The sequence below is a fragment of the Thamnophis sirtalis genome, unplaced genomic scaffold (assembly GCF_051295495.1).
Source record: "Thamnophis sirtalis isolate CommonGarterSnake01/CBP01778 unplaced genomic scaffold, rThaSir2_p1.2 scaffold_12, whole genome shotgun sequence".
Taxonomy (NCBI): Eukaryota; Metazoa; Chordata; class Lepidosauria; order Squamata; family Natricidae; genus Thamnophis; species Thamnophis sirtalis.
The window spans coordinates 50,817,356-50,842,961 of record NW_028261392.1 but is presented as its reverse complement, the minus strand read 5'-3'; the positions used below and the strand labels follow the sequence as shown (position 1 = coordinate 50,842,961).

The 25,606-nt window shown below is 40.7% G+C and overlaps 1 protein-coding gene across 1 annotated transcript in view; it reads right to left on the bottom strand.

The window, feature by feature from the left end:
* PHEX (phosphate regulating endopeptidase X-linked) overlaps window positions 1-25,606 on the bottom strand; it is a 172,251-nt gene that overhangs the window by 58,449 nt on the left and 88,196 nt on the right. The window contains exon 13 of the mRNA XM_087726489.1: window positions 3,172-3,249. Within this exon, the coding sequence (XP_087582615.1) occupies window positions 3,172-3,249 (78 nt within the window). The remainder of the gene's footprint in view (window positions 1-3,171; window positions 3,250-25,606) is intronic.

The following is a 25,606-nucleotide window of genomic DNA, read 5'->3' as shown; positions in this document are numbered from 1 at the left end:
GGATAGCTTTAATGTTTTTATTTGTTGGGTGAATTCTGTAGCTGTCAATCAAATATCCCAGAAATTCAACCCTTAGAAAATCAATTTGGCATTTTTCTCTTTTTAAACAGAGACCCTTTTCGCTAATTCTGGTCAAAACTGTTCGTAATCTTTTAAAAAGTTGCTCCTTATTTGCAGCCGATACCAAGATGTCATCAAAATAGGGGACAACTCCTGGTATCTCCTGCAAAAGCCATTACATGACACTTTGGAACAGTCCAGGGGCCATACTAACTCCAAATTGTAGCCGGGTGCATTTAAATGCACCCCTATGCCGCACAATGGTTTGGGCCTCCACTGTGGTACCATCTACAGGCAATTGCTGGTATGCCTGCACATATCTAATTTAGCAAATACTTTTCCCGGGCCAAGGGATTGAAGTAAATGCTGGACAATGGGCACTGGATAAGCACTCTGTTGTAGGGCCTTATTTAAGGTGCATTTATAGTCTGCACAGATGCAGACAGACCCATCAGGCTTGACTGGGGTCACTATAGGGGTCTCCCAGTGTGTGTGATCAACTGGCTCCAGAATCCCCTGGCCAATTAGTTTGTCCAATTCAAGGTCAATTTCTGGGTGGAGGGCAAAAGCCTCCGAGGCTTTAATCTAATGGGGGCAACGTTGGGGTCCAAATTAAATGAAATTGGGGTTCCTACATACTTGTCTAGTGCCAAAGATGTCCTCAAACTCTCTCATTATCTCTTCGGTGCTGTCGTCTTTAATGGCGTTGATGCCGGTCACCCCCAAGCCCAGAGATTCAAACCAGTCTAAGCCTAGGAGACTCTGCAGGGCTCCACCAACCACAGTAACAGGAAGCAACCCGTCAAATTTTAAAAATTGCACTCAGAAGGTCCTTTGACCCAAAATGGGGATTTGGTTCCCCTGGTAGTCCCTTAGGCATATCTCTGGAACCCTCACCTTGTGCTTCCATAGATTAGGGGCAGCCTTTTTCAGTGTGACCCAGGACATGATGGTCAGTGATGAGCCGGTATCTATCTCCATGCTGCATGGAGACTCTTCAAGGAGGATGGAGATCTGCACTTCTTGTTCTGCAGGGTGCTTGCTTGCCCAATGATTGTTTGGAATGTGTCTTCAGCATCTGTGTTCTCTGCCCTCTGCTGCAGCTTCCATTGCTCTCGCCGGGGTGGATGTGGCCTTGCAGCCTGCGGAGCCTGGGTTTTCCGTGGTGTTGGAGTTGGAAACTTGTTCCTGCAGGCTCTTGCAATGTGCCCTCTGTGATCGCAGCATTGGCAAATGGCATCTCGGAAACAGCAGGCAGATTGCTGATGATTTCCTTCACAGCCGGCGCAAGGGGAGGAACAGAGTTCAATTTTTCACCCCATTCTCTGCTTCTCTCTGCGCATGTGGTAGACCTCATCTTCACTGTCAGAGAGGTCTCGCTCTGTAGTCTCATAATGCACTTTGGCTGCTCTGCGCTTGCTCTTGGGGCTGTTTTTTCTCTGGAGCATTTCCTTTGACTTGGTCGAGGACTCTGTTGCTCTGACCTCGTCTAATGACATTTGCAGTGTAAGGTTGGTCTTTGCCAGCAACTTTCACTGCAGGTTGCTGTCTCGCACCTTGCAAATGATTCTCTCTAGTAGCAGTTCATCGAGATTGCAAAACTCGCAATATGCTGTGGCCTTACGAAGTGCAGCAACATATTGGTTGATTGTTTCACCTTCCTTCTGGATATCGAGGTTGAATTCGTGCCTCCGAACATATTTAGATGGTTTGAGAGCATAGTGTGTCCTCAGCATCTGTTGAAGCACTGACCAAGCCACTGACTGTACCGGTGTTGGCTCAGATAGGCCCTTGGCGGTGTCGAATCTGGCCACATTAGCTCAGGAACATGGCTCATCAAACCTCATCATATACGAGTCCCAGTGCTCGGTGGCTGGGTCGTACAAAGCTGATGGGGTGTGCATAGTCATCTTGATTTAGTCAAGGCAGATTTGAACATGCCACTTAAAGATGGTCACTTGATGCCGTGTTTAGCTCCAGGCTGGATTGTGTTGCTGGGTTGCCAGTCAGCTCTTTTTGTGCCTAGTTGCCTTCCAATCCCATCCTCCTCACCAGTGTTAGATCGGGTGAATGGATGAGGCAGACTCAGGCTAACAGTAACAACAGCTCTTTATTAGTCAACACTATGTACAATCCAACAAAGTCTCTATCTGGCAGCAGCCCTTTTGTAGGGAGCTGTCAGACGCCTTAACCAATCACCTTTGAGTATTTTCCTGATGGATCAGAGGACCTTGGTGGAAACTACCATACTGTTTATCAGTCTGTAACAAGCTATTTCAGGAAGCAACTTTGTTCATGCTGGTTGGTTTACATTCTGAAGCTCCGTTTTGACTCTTTGCTCCATGTGGCATTGCCACGCTAATTACCAATTAGGTCTTTGGCAGCATTTCAAGGAAGCTAAAGATGGGTGCTTATCAGCCTTATTCTGAAGGACTTTGGCAGATTTTTGTCGGACTCTTTGCAAACTATTTTTGACTCATTACGGGCTGTGAATGAACATAATTCACAGCCTTTGAAATAAAAAGAGGGTTTTGGGAATAAGCCTGTGCTTTTTACTGTACCAGGAAACCTAGGTCAGAACATATCTCTTTCCCCACCCCTCTCATTCTGGTCTATGAGAAGATAAATATTTCCTTATTTCCAGGGTGTACCAAATATGAATGTAGCAAAATAGTTATTTTATTTTAAATCAAATCCCAAAGTCAGGAACTTCTTTTGAAAAGTAATACAATTGTGTCAACAAGGCCTCACTGGACAGATGGGCTTTATCATTTCTCTAGTCATTCTTTGAAGTGCCTAAGAAGGGAGAGAGCCACCATCCAATTCACTAAATGCTTATTATACTGCCAAAAAGCTTATGAGTAAATAATAAGGGCGGAGACAAAAATGAGGTAAGGAAGTTAGGCTGCATAAGAGAGAGAAGGTGCATAATGGGAGGATGATTGGATTTAGCACTATTTAGCACTGTGTAAATTATATTTGTAATACACTTTGCTCTGGTTAAATCTTGAACATTCTACATGGTGAATGAGCATATGAGCATATATACATTTGGCATTTATAACAATAACTGCAACAAGTAATAATTGAAAATAATAAAATGAAACTTACAGTTTTGATGCCTTCTATAATATATGTATCATTCATTATAAATCCGGGATACCCCACCTTTGCCAAAACTGCTTTTGCCTTTAAAAAAAATGGATAAACATGACAATGACAATGATTATCATTTAAAGTAAATTTTAAATTATATGGTAACCTTAATTCCACTTGTGGTTGTTATTAGCATTAAAAACAGGAAATCTGTATTTTACTTTCCTGCAAAGAACAATAACAATAGCAACAAATATTTTTCAGAATGTTATTTGTCCTTAGTAAGTATACCAAATTTCTGTTACATTTCAAACAATCTACGTTGGGGATGGTTAGTGTTTGGATTTTTTCATGCAGAAATATGTAGTTTTCACACGTCAAATGTTGCTCATAAACACCAGTGTTCCATAGCTGAAAAAGTCTTGGAAAATACTGGGGAGACGGGGGGATGACTCCTAGCCTATTCTGCTCACTGTCCATCCTACTGTGCTGCTATCTTGTTTTAATCTGATCTAACTTTTTTTCTTTGTCTATGAAGATGCGCAAAATATTTTACGCTGCATTCTTTCTTCTCAACCAAAGGACTCCAAATTTGGCTATGTAGTGCTTCTGCTCAGCAGTTACTTTTTCTTCCCTAAAAGGTAGTAAGCTATACAGCATGATGACTGCTTCTATGATAAGCAGTTTTATATACAGATTGTTCAAATCTAGACATTCTATTTTGGGGGGATGTGGGGGAGAAGAACATTGTTGTGACTTCTAATTTGAACCAGATGATAAGAATTCTCTTTCATCTATGATAACATATAAAATAAGAAAAGCCATTTGAAAACCTTTCAAAAGTAATGTGTCAGAGTGAATGTACTGTATTAATTAGATTAGAGTTTCAGTAAATGGAATTATTTGTCTATATATCTTCTAGGTAAAGAATACTTTGATTATCTAGATTAGCGTTGGCGAATCTTTTCGGCACTTGTGGAAACGTCACATGTGCGCATGCTCATCAGGGCCATGCTCCAGAAAAGCTGAACTTCTGGGTTCTAGCGTGCATTCGTGCCTGGCGATTAGTTGGCTGGCGTGCATGCGCAGGTTGGTTTTCAGCACTGCTGCACACACACGAAGGGACCATACTCCAGAAAAGCCAAACTACTGGGTTCTGGTGCACATGCACACACTGTTTTTTGGCACTGCTGTGAGCGTGAACAACAACTCATTATCGCACGTGCATGTGTACCAGAAACCTGGAAGACAAACAGGCAAGGCATGCTGGGTGACATGACTTTGGGCACACATGCCATATGTTCACCATCACGGATCTAGTTTTTTGTAGCCCAAATTATATAGCCTGGCTAAATGTAAATGTAAATTAGACAGAAGATGAGATTCTGTAGGAACCAGTCCATTAGGGTTAATAGTGCTTAATATCTCTAAAGAAGCATATAGGTAGTCCTCAACTTGTAACAGTTTATTTAGTGACTGTTCAAAGTTACAACAGCACTGAAAAAAGTGGATTGTTTTTCACACTTATGACCACTGTGGCATCTTCATGGTCATGTGATCAAAATTCAGATGCTTGGCAATTGATTCATATTTAAGATGGTTTGAGTGTCCTGGGGTCGTATGATCACTTTTTGCAACCTTCTTACAAGTGAAGTCACTGGGGAAGCCAGAGTCACTTAAAGCCATGTTACTAACTTAACAACTACAGTGATTCACTTAACAACTGTGGAAGGAAAGGTTGTAACATGGGGCAAAACTCACTTAAATGTTTCACTTAGCAACAGAACTTTTGGGCTCTATTGTGGTTGTACATTGAGGACTACCTGTACTGATAACTATTAGGAGATAACGATACGCGTTCATTGTTCTTTTACTTCTTTTGGGGGGGGGGGTTCTAGTTCTCATTTTTTGCTAAGAGGCAGTGCTCAAAACAGTTATAAAAGAAATGTCATTCAGTTTCTGAAAATTTCTTCGTTTTCTAGCCTTAGCCCACATGGCTATTTTTTTTAATTATGCAGACTAAAGCAGTAACGCATGGGAAAAATCTTGAATATCATGATACACAGACATTGTAAAAGATTTAAATGAATTTTAGTATGAATATCTTACCACCTGGAAATAAAAAAATCCTGCTACCTTGTTTTACACAGAGAATAATCTGATCTTTTGGGTACTGTACCAAACACTTTAACTTTAACAATAGCTGCCCTTAGCTACTCCTTCTGGCAATAAATTTTATTAGGCCAATCTTGCTAATCCCAGATATGTATTTGTCACTTGTGGAAATATCTTGACTTTACAATTAACTGAGATAATTAATATGTGACATCCTGCAGAAAATAGTTGGGAGATTAACAGCAGCAGCAACAGAAACAGATGAATCCTTAAGCAAGACAGAGTCCATTGTGATGCAAATATTCTCAGTGACCGAAAAACAATAGAAGACAAATGCTATGCAGAACAAAATGGGAAATAAAATAAATAACAAAATAGAACATTTGTTCAAAATTTTCCAAAAGGGGCATCAGAGCCTCACAGGTTTTTGTTATTTTCAAGGAAAACCATATCTTATTGTTGTTTGGTATATGATTGATTGACACTATAATTACTATTAGGTTAACATACCTGATCCTCTTATATTCAATTCAAAATGGCAAGTGAAGGTGTCAGATCCCTTATGTGATATTCCCATTCAATTAGAAGGAGGGGGGCCTCGGAGTTAAATCACTAGCAGTACCTGTACCAACTGAGATTTACAACTTTTACAAGTGGCTTCCTGTCATCAGAAGATTGGAGGTCCCAGCACCTCTGGAGGGATGTTTATGATGGCCATGTGGGATATCTTACTTTAATGTCTAACTAGAGATAGCCATGGGGACGTGTGTTTTATTCGACTCTCAGGGCAAAAGAGTTAAGGAAACATCTTCACACTTGTGTATTGGCCAGAATCTGCATTCTGACAAAGGGGAGGGGTCATTATCAATTTAATCCCACTTGCATTGCCTAAAGGATTTCAGATGCTGCTTTGCCTTTAATGTTTCCATCCTGCTTAATTAAAGGTTCCTTTTGAAATAATCCGTTTCAAGAATCTTTACTTTCTTAAGTTAGGAGAGGAGTCATTACAGGGGGAAATGTTGAAATTTCAGCTGATCTAGTTTTTAAATGTCCTGGTAAGTCATAGAGGTCTTGCATGTCTTCTAAAGTAGTCATTTAAAGCAACTAAGAAACTTAGTATTGCATCCATGCTTTTTAGTATAGAGCATTAAGCAAACAGGAGGATAATAACTTTAAGAGCTGATAAATTGTGACCTTTAAAGAAAACACCTACTCATTTTGCAGCATGAATAATTACATAGTTTGGAAAATAATGAATGTGGATGAACTAACCCAACTTGGCAAATGATTTACAAGTAAACTAATTGTTGTAAATATTGATCAAATGCCACCACTAAAGATATTTCAAATCAAAACTAAGCTGTATAACATCATCTGAATCTGGGGGTGGTGATGTTAAAACATGATCAATTGATCATCAAAAAGAAACATTACTGTATCATTTTATTTCAATAATATATATCCATATTTATTAATTTCCATACTTCCTGGATGGGTCTGGGAATTGAGTCCTTTCTTAATCCACGAAGCGAGCAATCTCGCAGGGTTCCAAGTAATACACTCATAAGAAGCAGAACTCCAAGGAAAGTAGTTTCCTCAAATAACAGGTTTATTGGGAATATCTATTGGCACAGGCCAGTGAAAACCAACTCTAAAGGTTTCAGCAATTTTCACCTAATTAAAAGTTTCCCCCCTTTCCCAAACAGGCAAAACTATTTTGGCTACAAAACCCCAGTTATCTCTATTCCCCCCCCACCCTATCGCTCAGTACCATTGTGGTAGCACTGAAGCCCCCAAAATGGCCTTGATCAAACTAGCTTCATAGTTGACGGCTCCCCTTAAGGAAAAAGAACTTCCTGCAAGGGAAAAAGAAAAATCACAAAGAGGTTACTTAGGATTCAATCTAGCCCCCCAGATCTCCCCCTGGAGGTCCTTTAGGCTTCTGGGGGTATTTCTCATGAAATTGCTTAATCAATTTATCAGCTTTCACATCCCAACTCTTGACCCAAATAGCTTCTGACAGTGGATATCCTTTCCATTGTACTAAACAGTGCAACCTCCCCTTGTACAATCTTGAATCTAAAATCTGTTTGACCTCAACAGAGACATGGTGAGTCTCTCCCTGTACTACAATTGGTTTTGGGACTGCCTGATCTACTGGCCTGAGCTGGAAGCCTACTGCTGGCTTTAACAACCTACTGTTAAAGATTGGATGCACTTTCCCCAGCAGGAGGGAGCTTAAGCTGCACGGTAACACAATTAATCACTTTCACTATCAGAAAAGGCCCAATAAACTTGGGCCCTAACTTCTTGCAAGGGAGCTTTAGCTTCAAATACTTCATTGAGAGGTAAACTTAACTTTCCATTTGGAAAGGCACTTGTTGGCTTGCACTTTATGGGTTTTTGCTGCTTCTCGAAGGGCTTGCTTAGTATTCTCCCACACTTTCTTCAGGAACTCCATCCATTCAGCCAATGACATGGATGAAGGTGGCTCCCTAGGGAGTTCAGGCATGGGGATGAACTCCACACCTCTGGTGACTTGGAAAGAGGTCAACCTGGTGCTAAAACGCACTGTGTTGTTGTAAGCCATTTCAGCAAACAGCAGCAACTCCGCACAATTTGTTTGTTGGTAGTTGACATAGCACTTCAAGTATTGCTCTAGCATTCCATTCGCTCTCTCTGAGACCTCATTGGTACTCAGGTGAAATGCCAAGCTAAGCCCCTACAAGGATGCAATGGACTTTATGAATTCCCTCCAGAACTTGGTGGTGCATTGGACTCCCATATCAGAAATGATCCTGCGTGGAACCCCATGCAGGCTATAGATGTGTTTTACAAACAACTTGGTCAGCTTATTTGTGGACAGGAGACCGGGGCAGGCTATGAAGAGGGCTTGTTTTAAGAACACATCTATTATGGTCCAAATGGCAGCATTTCACCCACTATCAAGGAGTTTTATGATGAAGTCCATGGCAATCTCTTCCCAGGTTTGAGATGGATCTGCCACTTGTTGGAGCAGTACTGGGGGGGGGGGGTTATGGCTTCCCCCCCCTGGCTGCACAAGTGGTTTCTGACAATTTTTTGGAGTTTTATGCACAGAGTTGCAGGTTACCCCATATGTTCCTTTGAAGGAGGATTGCTGTAATGGCCACATTACTGACATCAGCTTGAACCATGAAAGTTTAGGAAGCATGCCAGCTTATCTAGATCCCTGTTGAAGATGGCAGCAGGCAGGGGAGCAGGGTGGGCTGGAGGTGCTGCCAAAGGTGCTGCTGGGTACAGTGGTGGCACCAGGGCTGAGATCCATTGGACTTGAAAGCAGCAGTGTCCAGGATAGTAAGCCCAACTGGGAGGTATCTGCCAACCCAGTGGAAGTTGGGGCTATTGAGGCAGACTAGCAACTCATTAGCACCTTTGGTGAACTCCACTGCGGTCCTGGACAGGACTGCACTAATTAAGATGGTGGTGGGGATAACTGCCCAGGTTATTGAAGTGACAATCTGTACCTACTGGAGAGGGATTGTCAGGGTCCACTGGCTCAGAAGCATCCTCATGCACTCAGGCCGACATGACTGCTCCAGGCTTCCAAGGCTCAGTCTATTGAACCTCTCTGGTAATCCCTCTGGGGCTATGAACCACTGTTTGGTACTTTCAGTCCCCAGAGTCATCCAGATCTAGCAGTCCCTTTGCCCTCCACTTGAGGACTATGGTCATTGACTCCCTGGTCAAGTTCACTGGATGATCCCTTACTGATTCTTGGGACAAGGTTCAGCATTTGAAGCTCTACTCTGCTTGGTACAGTTCCCCAGTGGCCAGCCACTTGGTATGGACTTTGGTTAGTTTCCATCCACTGTTTTTTGTTGTGCTTTTTGATGCTTTGGAAACTAGATCCAAAAGTTGTAAATGCTGCAACAAGAGATTGGACAATCATTTGTCTGAAGTGATGTAGGGTTTCCTGCCTAAGCAGGGAGTTGGACTAGAAGACCTCCAAGGTCCTTCCCAACTCTGTTATTCTAGTCTATTCTAAATATTGGAACAGTGCTATTTTATTGTGCTGTTTTATTGTGAGTTGGACTAAGGAGAAATTTCCTAAGGGTGAGACCAAGCAAGTTGGCCATGCCAACCCAATCCCATGACCCATTTCTCACAGAAAAGGTAGCCACAATACCTGGGTAGGTGTGGTGGGATGTGTGTCAGGTGACTGGTTGGGAGTGACATTGAGTTGGCCACACTTACCCACTCAGATGACCACCCAATTATGCCCACCCACTGACCACCAAGCCACACCCACAGAACCGGTGGTAAAATAAATTGAATCCCACCACCGGCCTGTTTCCCAGGCTTCAATCATTTCCCTGCCTATCTTTGTACCTACATGCCAACAATCTTGTAGCTATGAAATTGAATGTATGTCCTTGTTCATTGCAATGTGGAATGCATTATAGAATCTATCAGAAAATGAATGGAAGAAATGTGGAGGATGTCTAAAATCTATTTCATTTTACTGTATTCAGTATCAAGACAAACATCCACTCCTGCATTTTACACTAATAATGTAGGCAAATAGGCACTGCATCTATGTTTAATGAAGGGCATAAGGAATTTATTTAAGCTGTGTTTACTTGTTAAAAAAACATTTTAATCTACAGTTCACTCTGCAGATTATTTTTTTCATTCCAGTGCTTACTAGAATGATTTGTTGACTGTATTTATAAGTTTTTAAAAGTTTAAACAAATTGTCTTACGTAATGCATGATTGTATAAGGGTTAGACATTGTTTGCAGTTAAGCACTGACACTTTGTTCTAGTGGAATTTTTTTTTAAATTGTTAGATCATAGTCATTACCTAATGTAGGCAATCAGTAGGTTCTTCTATAAAAATTATTACTATGCTGTTGTTATTTGTTGAATAACTGTTGACTCCAAGGTCTTCTTTATTGTATGCATGTAACTTTATTGTATACATGTAATAAATGCATGCACGGTTCGGTTTTTAGGTAGGTAATGAGCATAGCCACAAGTATTTTGATCACACAGTTCAGTTAATCTTTTCGGCTATGCTGTTCTCTGGAAATAGTATGGCAGCTGGACAGGGTTAAATATAATTTCCTTCACTTCTCCAATTTTCCATAATCTGTCTGCATTGTGCTCAGGTTATTAATGGAATTGGCATCTCCATACAACTGATTGAGCACTGAAGCAGTCAGGTAACAAGGGAGAAGCCGATGGCAGCAAATAATCTAACATCAAAGGATAAAAGAGTATTAAACATGTCATAACAAATGGTTTCAGATCAAGCCAAAGTAGATGAAAAGCATCACATCTGGTGAGTGAACCCATGCTTTTGTGAATTAGATGCATATAAATTAAAATTGCTTTTTTGAGGGTGAAAGTTACTACCTCAAGAGATGTAAACTGTAAACCATAATGATATCATGTGTTCCTGATGCTTCTTATTTCCATCCCATCCTATTCAAACCCATTAATGCAGGCAAGATATGGATAGCATTGGATTACAAATCACATAATCAATATTAATCATTAGGCTAGGGATACTGTATATTATTTCGAATATTTCGAAAGCGCTTTAGCTTGTGAATTTATTTTATCTGCAAGCGAGATAATATTTCGAGAGATGAATGATTTGGTAAGAGACTTGAATCTTACTCAGATCAAGGCTGAAAAGCAGGAATTTATTGTTGCCAGGAGCATCATCTTCATGGTTCAGACATCGTGAAAAGAGTTCGTTCTTTACTTCACCGAGGAAGACAAGTTGGTTTATTGCATCGATGTCAAAGGTTTGATTTGATTTGATTTTGATTTCTGGTTTATTTGTATGCCGCCCTTCTCCACGAGGGACTCAGGGCAGCGAACAACTCAGGGGGGAAAGGGAACATAAACAACAGTACACATAATTAAAATGCATGAAAATCACACAGCCATACCAGTCGAGAGGGGAGGGGAACTCATCAACCCCAGGCCTGCCGGCACAGCCAGGTTTTGACGGCTTTCCGGAAGGCCTGGAGAGAGGTGAGGGTCCGGATCTCCGTGGGGAGTTCATTCCAAAGGGCCGGAGGTGAGGTCTGATGGGTCAATTTAAAATCCAATATGATTCAGAGCAATGGTGTCTTTTTATAGATTCTTCAAAAAGAAGTCTCAAAGCAGTTTTACTCCACAACGGTTTTTACGCTTCCATACCTGTAGGTCATTCCGTACACTTGAAGGAAACCTACGAGAACTTGGAACTGGTTCTTCGTAAACTTAAATATGAAAACCATGGTTGGCAAGTGTGTGGGGACTTGAAGGTCTTGTGCATGCTGCTCGGGCAACAAGCTGGGTATACCAAATACCCTTGTTTTCTGTGTCTATGGGACAGTCGAGACCGACAAAATCACTGGACCAAGAAGAGTTGGCAGCCGAGGATGCTAACAGTCAGTGAAAAAAATGTCCTCCGAGAAACTTTGGTACCTTCCCATAAAGTTCTTCTACCACCTCTCCACATAAAATTGGGATTGATGAAGCAATTCGTAAAATCACTTCCAAGAGATGGAGAATGCTTCAAATACTTGGTCACCAAGTTTCCATGCCTGTCGGAGGCAAAATTGAAGGAAGATGTGTTCATCGGACCAGACATTAGAAGGCTTATAGTTGATCAAGAGTTTGTCAATACCATGATGGATCCTCAAAAAGAAGTGTGGATTGCATTTAAAGAAGTCATACAGAAATTTTTAGGCAATAAAAAGATCCTCACTACAAAAAGATCATCGGAAGAATGCTGAAAGCATTTCAAGCTTTAGGTTGCCTGATGAGTTTGAAAGTGCATTTCCTCCAGTCCCACCTTGACTACTTTCCTGAAAATTTGGGAGCTGTGAGTGAGGAACAAGGTGAATGATTCCACCAAGACATTAAAGAGATGGAAAGGAGATACCAGGGAAAATGGAGCATTACAATGATGGCAGACTACTGTTGGATGCTTCAGAGAGACATTCCAGATGCTACTCACAAGCGTAAATGCACTAAGAGGAGCCTCACAAGGAAGAAGAATTGAGTTTAGTGTTTGTAGGTGAGCTCATTTCAGTTCAAAAAAGGATTTTCATGAAAATATTGTAATAAAACTTTAATTTTATAAGTCTGTTTCCATTTATTTTGAGATATTGTCTTACATAACTGTTCTGACCCCCCTCCTTGCTTGTTCACAAATGATAGCCAGACAGAACTTCAACGGAAATATCTTCATCAGTCCCGGCTCAAGCTGGCTGCGAGCCCAAAATAAACGTAGATGAAGTCTATGGCAAAAAGTTACACAGCAAATGCAAAAACAAAACTCTTACAGCAAACCAGGTTTACAGAAAGCAAATCACTTATCCAAGTGCCTCTTTGAATCATGAACACTAACTCGAACAGGAACGGAACTGAACTCATGAACAAACAAACAACATTGACTTCTGCAACTAAGGCATGGCACCATCAGTCTTTTATCCACAGGAGGAGAGCCTTAACGAGCCCCAGCTGCTTGTTATCTTCTCCCAGGAGCATCCTGAAACCACTCAATGATAGCAGTTCCAAAGGCTCCTACCCAGCCACAACACTTAACATAGTTACCTAAATTGTGAGGAAACGTGATGTCCTATGACAAAATGGAGGTCATTTTTGGATTCAGTGCATCAAAAAACATAAAGATTATGTGGAATAACCAAAACAGCTCTCGAAATTTTTTTTTTTGCAGACCTGTGATCCTAATTAAAGCCCTATGTACCATGTTTCCCCAAAAATAAGAGAGGGTCTTATTTTCTTTTGACCACCAAAATATTGATTGGGCCTTATTATCGGGGAAGCTTATTGTTTTGGGGTTGCCGGGTGGCTGTTCTCTTGCAAGCGGGTGCCCAAAGAGCCAGGCACAGCCTCAGAGGCAAACGACTGTGTTGTGCTGTTGCAACAGAGCAACACACCTGCCATGAGGTGACCACACTCATGAGCAGCCACCTGGCAACTCCCCTTTCTAGCCAGGCAGACTTCCACTCACCGACCCAGTGATATCCCAAAGGCACTAAGCCGCATGGTGTTCTGCCCTCCCCCCAGCTCCCGTGACTTGGCACATTCAGGATATCCTTAGGTCAGTGCATGGCGCCCTGCCTAGCTGGAAAGGGAGGTTGTGCGAGCGCCTGTTCCATCCACAGGTGGTGTGCCTCCAAGCCTCACCATGCCCTGGCCCAGCTCTCCCTGGAGGGCCAGGGCGCCACTGTCATCATGGCGCTCTGAGCATAATCTATTCTCCGGCTTCCAAACTCTGGAGATCTGCAGCTGAGTCTTCTGGGGGCTTATTTTTGGGGGAGGCCCACCCGAAAAATGTGGCATGGCTTTATTATCAGGACATGTCGTATTTTCAGGGAAACACAGTAGAAATATTTGTTTGAAAGTGTGGTATGGGGTTAATGGAGCCCTGACTAACAGGAGTCACACAAGCAAAGGGATAAGGCAAGGGTGCATTTTAGCCCGATTACTATTTAATTTATACATCAATGACTGTCCAAGATTAATGAAAGACCCTAGGATGCACACACCAATGATCCTGTAGAAATTGTAACATCTTGCTCTATGCTTATGATATGATCCTATTATCACAAGTAGGATTGCCTAAGCTACTAAAGAGATTTAGCTACTACTGTTAGGATAACTCTCTAATTATTAGCAAATCCAAATAAAAAAATATGGTGTTTGGTAAACATAACCAGAGGCATAGATGGTAACTAGATGGGGAACCAATTGAACAGGTTAGCCCCTTCATATATTTTGGCATAACTTTTCCAAGACCGGATCTTGGGCTTGTAACCATCAATGGAGTACACTTAGACCAAAAGCTCACTTGAATCTATTACTCAAATTAAAGAATCACAGTTACCCAGGCTCCCTAGCACCACTAATCACAATATATCAGTATATAAAGCTAAGATAATCCCTATGCTCCTGTCAGGTATGCCTCATTCAAAATCCAAGAAAGAATAACCCCAACTCCATTTGATTAGAGAAAAGTACTTTTACTGGATATGAAATGAAAACAACGAAAATGAAGCAAGATCTGAAAAAGCGTGAACTTGTACATATCAAACGTTTGCTCCAGCTCCAAAAGCTGTCATGTGGGATATATCTTCGAAGGGCCTCATTCAGTTGGTATGCAGAGACAGTTGACCTTGACCAAATCATAACACAAGCCATCAGCAAGCACAGAAGATGGTGAGAACAAACCTTCCTAAGCAATACCTCCTCTAGCACCTATTCCCCCACAAATGCCATGAGCCCCCACCCTCCCCGTTTCTATGGCAGACGATAGCAAGCAGGCAAAGTAGAGGCTGACAGCTCCTATACAAAGCTAAGGTTTGACGTTTACACCGTATTACAGCTTCTGTAATAGGATGTAAACATCATAAGCTTCTCATTGCAAAATTTAGGCTTAAATTGAAGAAAGTAGGGGAAAGTACTAGGCCACTCAGGTATGAAGTAAATCATATCCCTGATGAATATACAGTAGAGGTGACAAATAGATTTATGGAATTAGATGTGATAGACAGAATGCCTGAAGAACTATGGACAGAGGTTTGCAACATTGTACAAGAGGCAGCAACTAAAACCATCTCAAAGAAAAAGAAATGCAAGAAAGGAAAATGGCTGGCTAAGGAAACTTTGCAAATAGCTGAGGAAAGAAGGGAAGCGAAAGGCAAAGGAGAAAGAAAAAGATACACCCAATTGGATGCAGAATTCCAGAGAATAGCGAGAAGAGATCAGAATGCCTTCTTAAATGAACAGTGCAAAGAAATAGAAGAAAACAAAAGAATAGGGAGGACCAGAGATCTCTTCAAGAAAACTGGAGATATGAAAATTGGAGATATTTCATGCAGTGGGCATGATAAAGGACCAAAATGGCAGGAACCTAACAGAGGCAGAAGAGATTAAGAAGAGCTGGCAAAATTACACTATACACAAAACTATACAAGAACAAGCTTAACGTCCCTGATAATGAAGATGGGGTGGTCACTGATCTCGAGCCAGACATCCTAGAATGTGAAGTCAAATGGATCTTAGGAAATCTGAGCAACAACAAAGCTTGTGGAGGTGACAGTATTCCAGCTGAATTATTCAAAATCTTAAAAGATGATGCAGTAACAGTGCTACACTCAATTTGCCAGCAAATTTGGAAAACTCAGCAGTGACCACAGGATTGGAAATGGTCAGTTTACATTCCAATTCCAAAGAAGAGCAATGCCAAAGAATGTTCAAACTACTGCACCATTGCACTCATTTCACATGCTAGTAAAGTTATGCTCAAAATCTTACAAGCTAGGCTCCAGCAGTATGTGGATTGAGAACTACCAGAAGTACAGGCAGGATTTTGAAGAGGCAGAGGAACTGCCAGGATAGTGGTCTCAGAGTGGATCTGACCAAAGTTTTTAAGAGGCTACTATGGAATACTGGGTGTATCTTCCCTTGCAGTCAGGGCAGTTTCACTTGCACTATGACTGGGTTGATGATCTTTATTATGGGGAATGGTCCCATAAACTTTGTCCCCAGTTTCTTGCTAGGGAGTCTTAACCTCAATATTTTGTGGAGAAGTAAATCTTCCCTCCCACCTGGAATGTGCTGCTTTAGCCAGCGCTTTTTTGACATTCTCCCAGGGTGCTTTTAGCATTGACATCCAATCAGTCAAGCTGACTGAGGAGCGGGGATCCCTTGGATACTCAAGCATTGGGATGAAGTCCATGCTACTCACTATTTTGAATGGTGTTAGTCTGGTGCTACTGTGAACAGCATTATTGTACGTGAGCTCAGCAAAAGACAGAAGGTCTGCCTAATTGGACTGCTGATAGTTCATGTAGCACCTCAGGAACTGCACTACCATGGAGTTCAGTCTCTCTGCCCCCCCCCCCCAGTGCTTGGGTGAAAAGCTGAGCTAAGGCTTTGGGATGACCCAATGGACTGCAGGAACTCCATCCAGAACTTAGCCATGAACTGGACCCCTTTGTCTGAGGTAATTCTTTGAGGTATTCCATGCAGGTGGTAGATGTGCTTCAGGAACAGTTTGGCCAATTGGTGAGCTGAGGGTAGTCTGCTGCAGGGTATGAAGTGTACCTGTGTGGAGAACAAGTCTATTACAGTCCAAATCACCGTATTTCCCCCACTTTTCAGCACTTCTACTATAAATTATATTGTGATCTCCTCGCATGGCCTTGTTAGCTCTGCTACTGGTTGTAGCAGTCTGGGGGTTTTCCTGATTGTCTCTTCATTGTGGCACAGATGGTGCAACTTTAAACTTAACTGTCCACACCTTTCTTTATGCCCGGACAACAGTGACAATGAGGGCAAAAATGACCCAATGGTGAGAGGACCAGTTCACCCTTTCATTTTTCCAATGTGTCTTTCAGTCCCCAAAACAGGAAGCTAGGGGAGTTTTCAAGCCCTAATAGACTCAGGCTGCACTAGATGCTTGATCAACCTGACCACAGTCCTGAAACTGGGGATTAGAGCAAAAAGACTGGACCACCCAATCTGGTTCAAACAGGTCGACAGGTCCCTAATGGGGGGACTGAACCAGTGAGCCTAGAGCTAGCAAATCACTGGGAAGTTTCCAGTCCGTCATTTCTTTGTCTGGGAAAAAAGTGTTTGGGTGCCTATGAAGCACTTGAGAATGGAGCAAATTCCCAAGCCCTGGGAAGTCCTGTAAGCCATTGTGATCACAGGCAAGCAGATGGTGGGAGGGAATGGGCAGGTGGCTGCAAAATAAGACATCCATGAAAATAAGACCTAATGGACCTTTTGGTCCAAAAACAAAAAAATAAGACCCAGTCTTATTTTAGGGGAAACATGGTAATACAGAACTGATCCCTTTTAAGGTAGCAACAGGTAGAATTTGTGCCCATGATGGAATACCCTAAGGAACCATCCTCATAAATAAGCTTCATTGAATGAGTAGGTTCCCTTCAAAATGCCTGGAGAAACATGAGGAAAGCATGAACTAGAGCAATGGAGAGTCAGAAAATCTAGGGAGACAAGAAATGATTGTCCCAGAGAACATTCCATATAGAGGACAAAGTGTATCTGTCTACAAAGTATTTAGAATTAAGGCTAACCTTAAAAAGTGAGGTCCGGGGGCTTCCGGATGGGCGTGGTCTGAGAGGAGTTGTTATTTTTAACAGATCCGGATCCTTGGCTGCATTAAGCTGTCTAAACAGTTGACAGTTTGATTACCTTTTCTCCGGGCATAGGAGAAGGAGGTGAGAAAGCTGTGTTTGGGTAGCGCTCCATTTACCCACCCACCCCCAGAACATAAATCTGGGGGTGGAAGGAGGGGGACGCCCGGTAACATAGTGAATTATCTGCGTCAAGGACTTCTCCTGCCTTTTTTGTAGAATGAAGGCATACGTCCACCCTCAGCTCAAGGATTGATTTATTACTGATTCCAACACGAGCAGAGCTGATACTGGAGAACTTCTAATTGTATGTATTAAGACTTTAACTCCATTCTTTAAATAATTCCTTCTTACAAACTACTTGCTAGAAATACACAGAAAATGGCACCGAACAGCTTTATAGGCAGGGTCAGGCTCCGATACCACAGATTTTTACGGAGCTCAGAACATTTAAAGATCATTAAATCAGTAGTGATTTATTACTAAACTAAATAGTAATTGCTGGACAAGCAGCTTGCCTGGATTTAGTAATTGGGTGAAGAAGATTAAATGTGGAATGGCCTCTGAGCAGCAAAAGATAAATGCCTCTAAGAGCGCTGGTAATTCACCTGCTCCCGGAACTAAATTACAGTCACTACTCCCCCCCCAACCCCCTCCTACCCCCGCAGGGGAGCCTTTGACCTGAGAAATACTGCAAAAAGATCTAAGTGTGGCCTTAGCTGAGGCCTTAAAAATTATGCAGCTGCAATGGAAATTAAAATACAGGAAAAGATATCTGCTACCCATAAGGAATTGTCAGAAGAACTTATGAATTCAGTCCAGATTCAGAACCAGCAAATTAGAGACAAAATTTTAGAGGCTTTTAAGTGCCTATCTGGTTATGTATCTGGAATCGAAGATAAATTGGAAGATCTTAATGAATCCAATATTAATCTGGTAACGAAAATGGATGTGGTTCAACAAAAGGTTGGTGATGCAGAAAATGAAATTATAATGCTGCAGTATAGACAGATGGAATTTGCCTTAAGGATAAGAGACCTCAAAGAGAAAAATCAAGAAAATTTGAAGCAGATTTTCTCAGAAGCTTTTGATCAATTGATGGGACGGTCAGGAGGGATTTTTGATTGGCAGATTGATAAGATACATTGTGTTAATTCCTGGCTCGCCAGACAAAAGCAACTCCCAAGAGACATTGTGGTGTATTTTGCTACGAGAGATATGAGGAATTCGATATTGCAAAAGTCTTACAAAACTAAGCTTCAAATTGGGGGTCAGGAGGTGACTGTTTTGAAGGAAATACCACCCAAAATGTTGAGATCGAGGAAAGACTATACCTTCTTAGTCGATGAGCTCAAAAATCGTCAGCTACAGTTCAGATGGGAGGCCCCAGCCGGGCTAGCAGTTACTTACCAGGAGCAAAGATATCGTCTTAACTCAGTATGGAAGGCTCAAGATTTTTATAATAATATGCTGAAGGCTGGACATCCCCCCCCTCCAGGACCCAGAGAAAGAGAACAAGAAGGACAGGATAGACAGCAAGCTACCCAAGGATCACCAAGGCTGGACCAACTTCCTCTCTCAGAACAAGAAGGAGAGAAGGAGCAAAGACAAACCCACATGATTACCAGGCGAATGGAACAAGAGTTAAAAAAACAACAAGCTTTACAACAGACACACACTACCGTCCAAGAATTCACAGGTTTTAGTTCAGAAGCAGTGTGTGGAGCCAGGCCGAAAGCCAAACTACAGAATTTCCAGATGGCTCTTAAAAAGCTTCAGGGAGCTAAAGATGACAACTGTTCATCTCTTGGAACTTTAACGGTTTAAACTCCCCACAGAAAAGGAAGAAAATAAATCATTATTTGAAACAATTTAAGAATGACATAATTTGCCTGCAAGAGATTCGTATTAGATCAACTGACCAGAAATATTTGATTAATACAAGACTTGGACAACACTTCGTAGCTTCTGCTCCTGAGAAGAAAAATGGTATAGTTATTTACTTAAGAAAGAACATGAAAGCCGAATTAATTGAAGCAGATTCTCAAGGAAGATATATTGCAATGGAACTGGTATTAGAAGGGAAAAAGATACTTCTAATGGGAATATATGCTCCCAATCAACAACAAGATAAATTTTATAAAACGCTCCATACTAAGTTAGTACATTGGGACTATAGATCTTGCATATTAATGGGTGACTGGAACAGTGTTATGGATACCAAGAAAGATAAGAAGGGTCTCCGGCAAAATATCCAAATGCGAGTGAAACTACCCAAGTCCTTTTTCGATATGATGAATGATTTCGAACTGAGAGACATCTGGCGAGAAAGGAATGCAGAAGAATATGACTTTACATTTTTCTCCGATAGACATCAATCCTTTTCTAGGATTGACTTTATACTAACAACCAGTGATTTGCTTTCTAGGGTAAAGAAGATGAAGATATGTTCCAGAGCTTTATCAGATCATAGTCCGGTTTGAATGGAGCTGGAATTTGGGACGCAAGCAAGAAGGACTTGGAAATTGAGTGAAAACTTATTTAGATATGAGAAAAATATTAATGAATGTAAAAAATTGTTAAGAGAATATTTTGTTTTTAATATGAATAAGGGTACATCTATGGAAATGGTCTGGGACGCAAGTAAAGCGTATATGCGAGGAGTTCTAATAAATTTAAATAGGTTACATAGACGTAAATGGGGGGGGAGAACCGAACTAGAGGAAGAAATCAGGAAGAGAGAACAGGAGTTAATACTAAACCCAGGAGATAAGAAGATTAAAGAAGCAATTACTTTATTAAGAGCACAATTTAATATGCTGATGTCAGACCAGGTGGCTACTAACTTGCTATATGTAAAACATAATACTTTTTGTAATGCAAACAAATCTGGTAGATGGTTAGCATATCTGATTAGGAAGAAACAGAAATCTCGCAATATATCAAAATTACATTATAAAGGGAAGGAAGTGTATCAACAGGATGAAATTCAGAAGGTTTTTCATGAATTTTTCATAGGATTGTACATGAATGACAAAATACAAGGTTTAGATATAGATAGATACTTGGATAAAGAAAAAATACCCATAGTTAAAGACGAGCAGAGGGAGAGATTGAATCAACCAATAACTTTGGGGGAAATTCTCCAGGTAATTAAACAGCTAAAGGTAGGGAAAGCACCAGGTACAGATGGTCTGACATCGGCTTATTACAAAAATCTACAATTAGAAATGGTAGAACCCCTTAAGGAACTATTTAATAAGATCCAAATGGAAGGGAAGGTACCCCCATCTTGGAAGACAGCCTTCATATCTCTGATACCAAAAGAAGATTAAGATCTTAGTCAACCAAAAAATTACAGACCTATATCGTTACTTAACATAGATTATAAATTTTTTACTAAAATACTAGCAAATAGGTTAATGTTGGTTATTCAGCAATTGATTCATAATGATCAAACAGGTTTTATACAAGGGAGACAAATGAGAAGTAATGTAAGACAATTTGTTAACATACTGGAATATTTGGGAAAGAATAATCAAATTCCTGCTGCGCATATATTTCTAGATGCCGAGAAAGCCTTTGATCGAGTGAATTGGCCATTTTTATTGAAAATAATGCAAAAAATGCAAATAGGAGAGCACTTTTTACAATCAATTAAAGCAATATATCAGGAACAAACAGCACAAATTATAGTCAATGGAAGTTTAACAGATCTATTTAAAATTGAGAAAGGTACAAAGCAGGGTTGTCCCCTATCCCCATTACTGTTTATCATAACTCTGGAATTATTGTTGAATAAAATACGGGGATCAGATGATTTACAGGGAATCAAGATTAGGCAGCAAGAATATAGAATACGTGCTTTTGTGGGTGATTTGGTTATAACATTAACCCAACTAGGAATCTAGTAAGGTTTTAATGAATATGATTAATCAATACGGCCAAGTGTCCAGATTTAAAATAAATTTAGGGAAAACAAAGTTAAAAATATGAACACTAAACAAAGGGAAGAATTAGAAGGAATGACAGGATGTGAAATAGTTAAAAAGGTTAAATATCTAGGAGTCTATATCTCAACCTCAAATGGGAAACCATATAAGTGTAATTATGAGCCACTATGGTGCAACATACAGACAGAGATGAAAAATTGGGAAAAATTACAATTATCTTTGTTGGGAAGAATAGCAGCAGTGAAAATGAATGTTCTACCTAAATTTTTATTTCTTTTTCAAATGATACTAATACTTTAAAAAGATGCAAATTTGCTAGAATGGCAGAAGGGCATTAATAAATTTTTATGGGCAGGGAAGAGAATAAAATTAAAAATAATGCAAGATGTGCGTGAGAGAGGAGGTTTGAAATTACCAAATTTAAAACTATATTATGAGGCAGTCGTTTTATCGGTAATTAGTGACTGGATTAATTTAACAGATGATAGAATACTTAATATCGAAGGGCATGATTTGGTATATGGTTGGCATGCTTACCTGCTATACGACAAAAAGGTAGATAAGAATTTTAAAAGTCATATTTTAAGGAATGCTCTACTGCAGGTCTGGAAAAAATATCAATACAAAATAAATGATAAGATACCCATGTGGGCAATTCCTAGACACGCAAAAGAAAACATAAATATAGTACAAAAACAGGATGTAATTACATACAGACAGCTTCTCACCTTAGAAAGAGGTGTATTACAATTAAAATCCTTGAATGTACTAAAAGAGGAAAAGGCAATTCAAACATTGTTTCAGTATGGGCAGTTACAGGCCAGATGGAAAAAAGATCAAAAAATCGGTTTTACGAAAAATGAGGATAATTTACTAAAACAAATTAGAGATCAAAGTCCAATACATATAAAGAGACTATATATGGATTTGGAAACAGAATTAGTTAAAGACTGTATGATAAAGTGGGCACAAAATTTTGAAGAACCAATAATGGGAAAAGATTTGGGTAAGAAATGTAAAATTTACACAAGCCCAAAATTTGAGAGAAAACTTTTATAAGATGTTTTATAGATGGAATTTAGATCCTAAAAAACTGGCCTCTATGTATCCGAATTTACAACCTAAATGCTGGAGATGTGATTGTCTCGATGCTACATACTATCATATATGGTGGACTTGTAAAAAGGTAAAAGCATTTTGGATAAAAATATGGTGGATTATGCAAAATGTTCTTTAAAAAATTGTAAAGTTTACCCCTCAGTTATTCTTGTTAGGTATAATTACTGATTGTACAGTTATAGAGACTAACCTGATTTTGCATTTAATAACCGCAGCAAGACTGTTGGTGGCACAATACTGGAAGAAGGAAGATTTGCCTACTATTCAAGAATGGACATTAAAAGTAACAAACCTAGCAGAGATGGCTAAAATATTAACATATCTCAAGGACCATTCAAATGAGAGATATAAACTGGAGTGGAGAATATGGATTGACTATACTCAAAATAAATATGGGACTAAGAGATTCCAGATAGTTTATGATTGAAGAAACAAGGAATGATATAATCTGTTTAGAGCTAGCCTAGCAAAGAGAAGTTAAAGCTCAAATAAAAGATGATACTAACTTTTTTTAAAGTTTATCTTGGAATATCTTTGTTAAAGATTTATACCCTGTATTGGTTCTGGGAAGTCAGGGGAGGGGAAGGTTGGGGGGGTGGAGAGGGGAGGGGAAGGGAGGTAAATATTTGTAAAAGTTTTTTTTTTCAAAATTTTCAATAAAAAAAGTGAGGTCCGAAGTATATAAGGTCTTCCCAGCCAGGATGCTGGAAGCAAAATGGGTTTGGGGGTGATGGCAATGAAGCGATCGTGGACTGCAGTACCTGAAGTGGTGTTGGTGCCCAGAGGCACTGTCTTGGGTGACCGGAGAGGCTGCTGAGGATGCGGGAAGCCCTGCTTGAGCTGCTTGTGAGTCCCAAAACTGCTGTAGCTGCCTTCAATTCCCAAGTGAGCCCCACTATCTGGAGCCAATGGGGCACACACAACCCTCAGCCTCGACCAGCACCAGAAGCCCAATCAAAGCCATATCAGCCTCAGAGTGGCTGGGAGGGACAAGGAGTATGGCTGGGTGTAATTCGCTACTGATTCAGGTGAACTGGACTGGACCGGCAGAATTCCATCACTGTTTAAAGATCATAAACTGAGTCACAGTGGAGCTCAATATTCCCTGGATATTGGGAAAAGTGCACCCAGTGTTTCATTGCAGTCTGCTTAAACTAGTGGTGGGATCCAGACTAAGACCAGTGGCGAAAGAGGATCCAGATCCCATCACAGTGCGGAACAAATAACATTATGAAGTTAAATGAATATTGGATTCCAGGCTATATAAGGGGAAACTCCAGTACTTAGTACAATGAAGGGATTACCCAATGTCAAAAGCATGGTGGGTGAAAGCTCAGAATATGAAGGAGGACCGGTTAGTGAGGTGATTCCTTGAGAAGTATCCCCCAAAACCTGGGGCACAGTTTGCCAAACAATACTTGGACATCTAATTGGATAATATGACCAGCACTAATGGTGTGGAGGGAAAAACCCATTGTTTTAACTATGTAAAAACTGTGGGAATTAGGTAGAACTGGTTTTACATTCATATTGTGCTGAAATGATGTACTCAATAAAGTTTGGCATTATGAGATTGGATCATCTCAGTTTTGCTGGCTTGGTTGGGATCATCAGCCGGAACCTTGACATTCAGATCAGTAAATAAAATCAAAGAGCCAGTGTAGTTAAGGTGTTAAACTGGCACTAGGAGAATACATATTCACTGTCATCAATAGATGCCCACTATGATTGAGGAGGACATGATGGCTCAGTGGCTAAGACACTGAGGTTGTCGATCAGAAAAGTGGCAGTTCAGTGGTTCGAATCACTAGCACTACGTAACGGAGTGAACTCCCGTTACTTGTCCCAGCTTCTGCTAACCTAACAGTTTGAAAGCACGTAAAAAATGCAAGTAGAAAAATAGGGACCACCATTGGTGGGAAGGTAACTGTGTTCCGTGCACCTTCAGCATTTAGTCATGCTGGCCACATGGCCATGGTGACTTCTTTTGGCAGTGTTGGCTCTTCGGCTTTGAAACGGAGATGAGCACCGCCCCCTAGAGTCAGGAACGACTAGCACATATGTGCGAGGGGAACCCTTCCCTTTATGATTGAGGATAAGTTACTCTTCACTCAACTTAACCTCATAAGGTTCTCATGGTGGGAAGAGAGAGAGCACTATATATGGGGCATTAAGCCTCTGAACCAAAGACAGAACACAAATCTAACAAATACTTCAAACATACTTACTGGAACAAAGAAAAAAAAGCACACATCACAGAGTCTCCAATTAGGTGGTAATTTTTTAATTTAAGAATTGGTTAATGTCTGTCAGGCCTACAGTCATATTCTTTTTAGGATCTTTGGCCTGCCACACACACTCTCTCTCTTTCTTTACTATGATGTTAGTGGGGAATTGGGAGGGGGAATAGTAAGGAGTAGAATGTTGTTGTCAAAATAAAATATTCCTTTCTAGAAGCCCAAGGTCATCCTTTGTCTTTGCACCTCTGCACCTGACCGGAAGTGGATGCGTGGAATTGCCAGTGTGGCAGTGGAAGATTGGACCATGTGATGAACTTGTGGGTGTGGGGTCAAGGTCTTGAACTTTCAACTGGGTGGAAAACCCAGGAAGCTTTCAGATTCGGGTTTCCCACGGGTGTGCCAACATGTCTCTCTTATTAAATTAGAACTTTGAGGAAAGCTCTGTCCTGGACTCTGATTTAATTCTGGATGATATTTGGAATGCTGACAATGTCAGTGTTTCTAGTATAAATATTTACTGGATGTCAGAATTATCAGCATGTAGCATCATTAGTCAGATGCTAGAGCCCAAGGGTTACAAAAAAGCTAAAATGTAACCTTGGCTTTTTCCATTCCCAGCTCTCTGTAGTTCACTTAGAAAACTGCCATTTATATTTTCCACAATATTACTGACAAAGTATGGTTCTGACCAAATGTTTGCTAAGGAACTCTCAAAATGCTCAGTTTAACATTTTACTTAAGTTGTTGAGAGCTAATTAGTGTATTATTGCTGCCCTCTGCTGCCCATTAAGAAGCTGTTCAAAGAAGTCTATAAGTGGCCATCAAGTCAAAAGCTTGGAGCTGC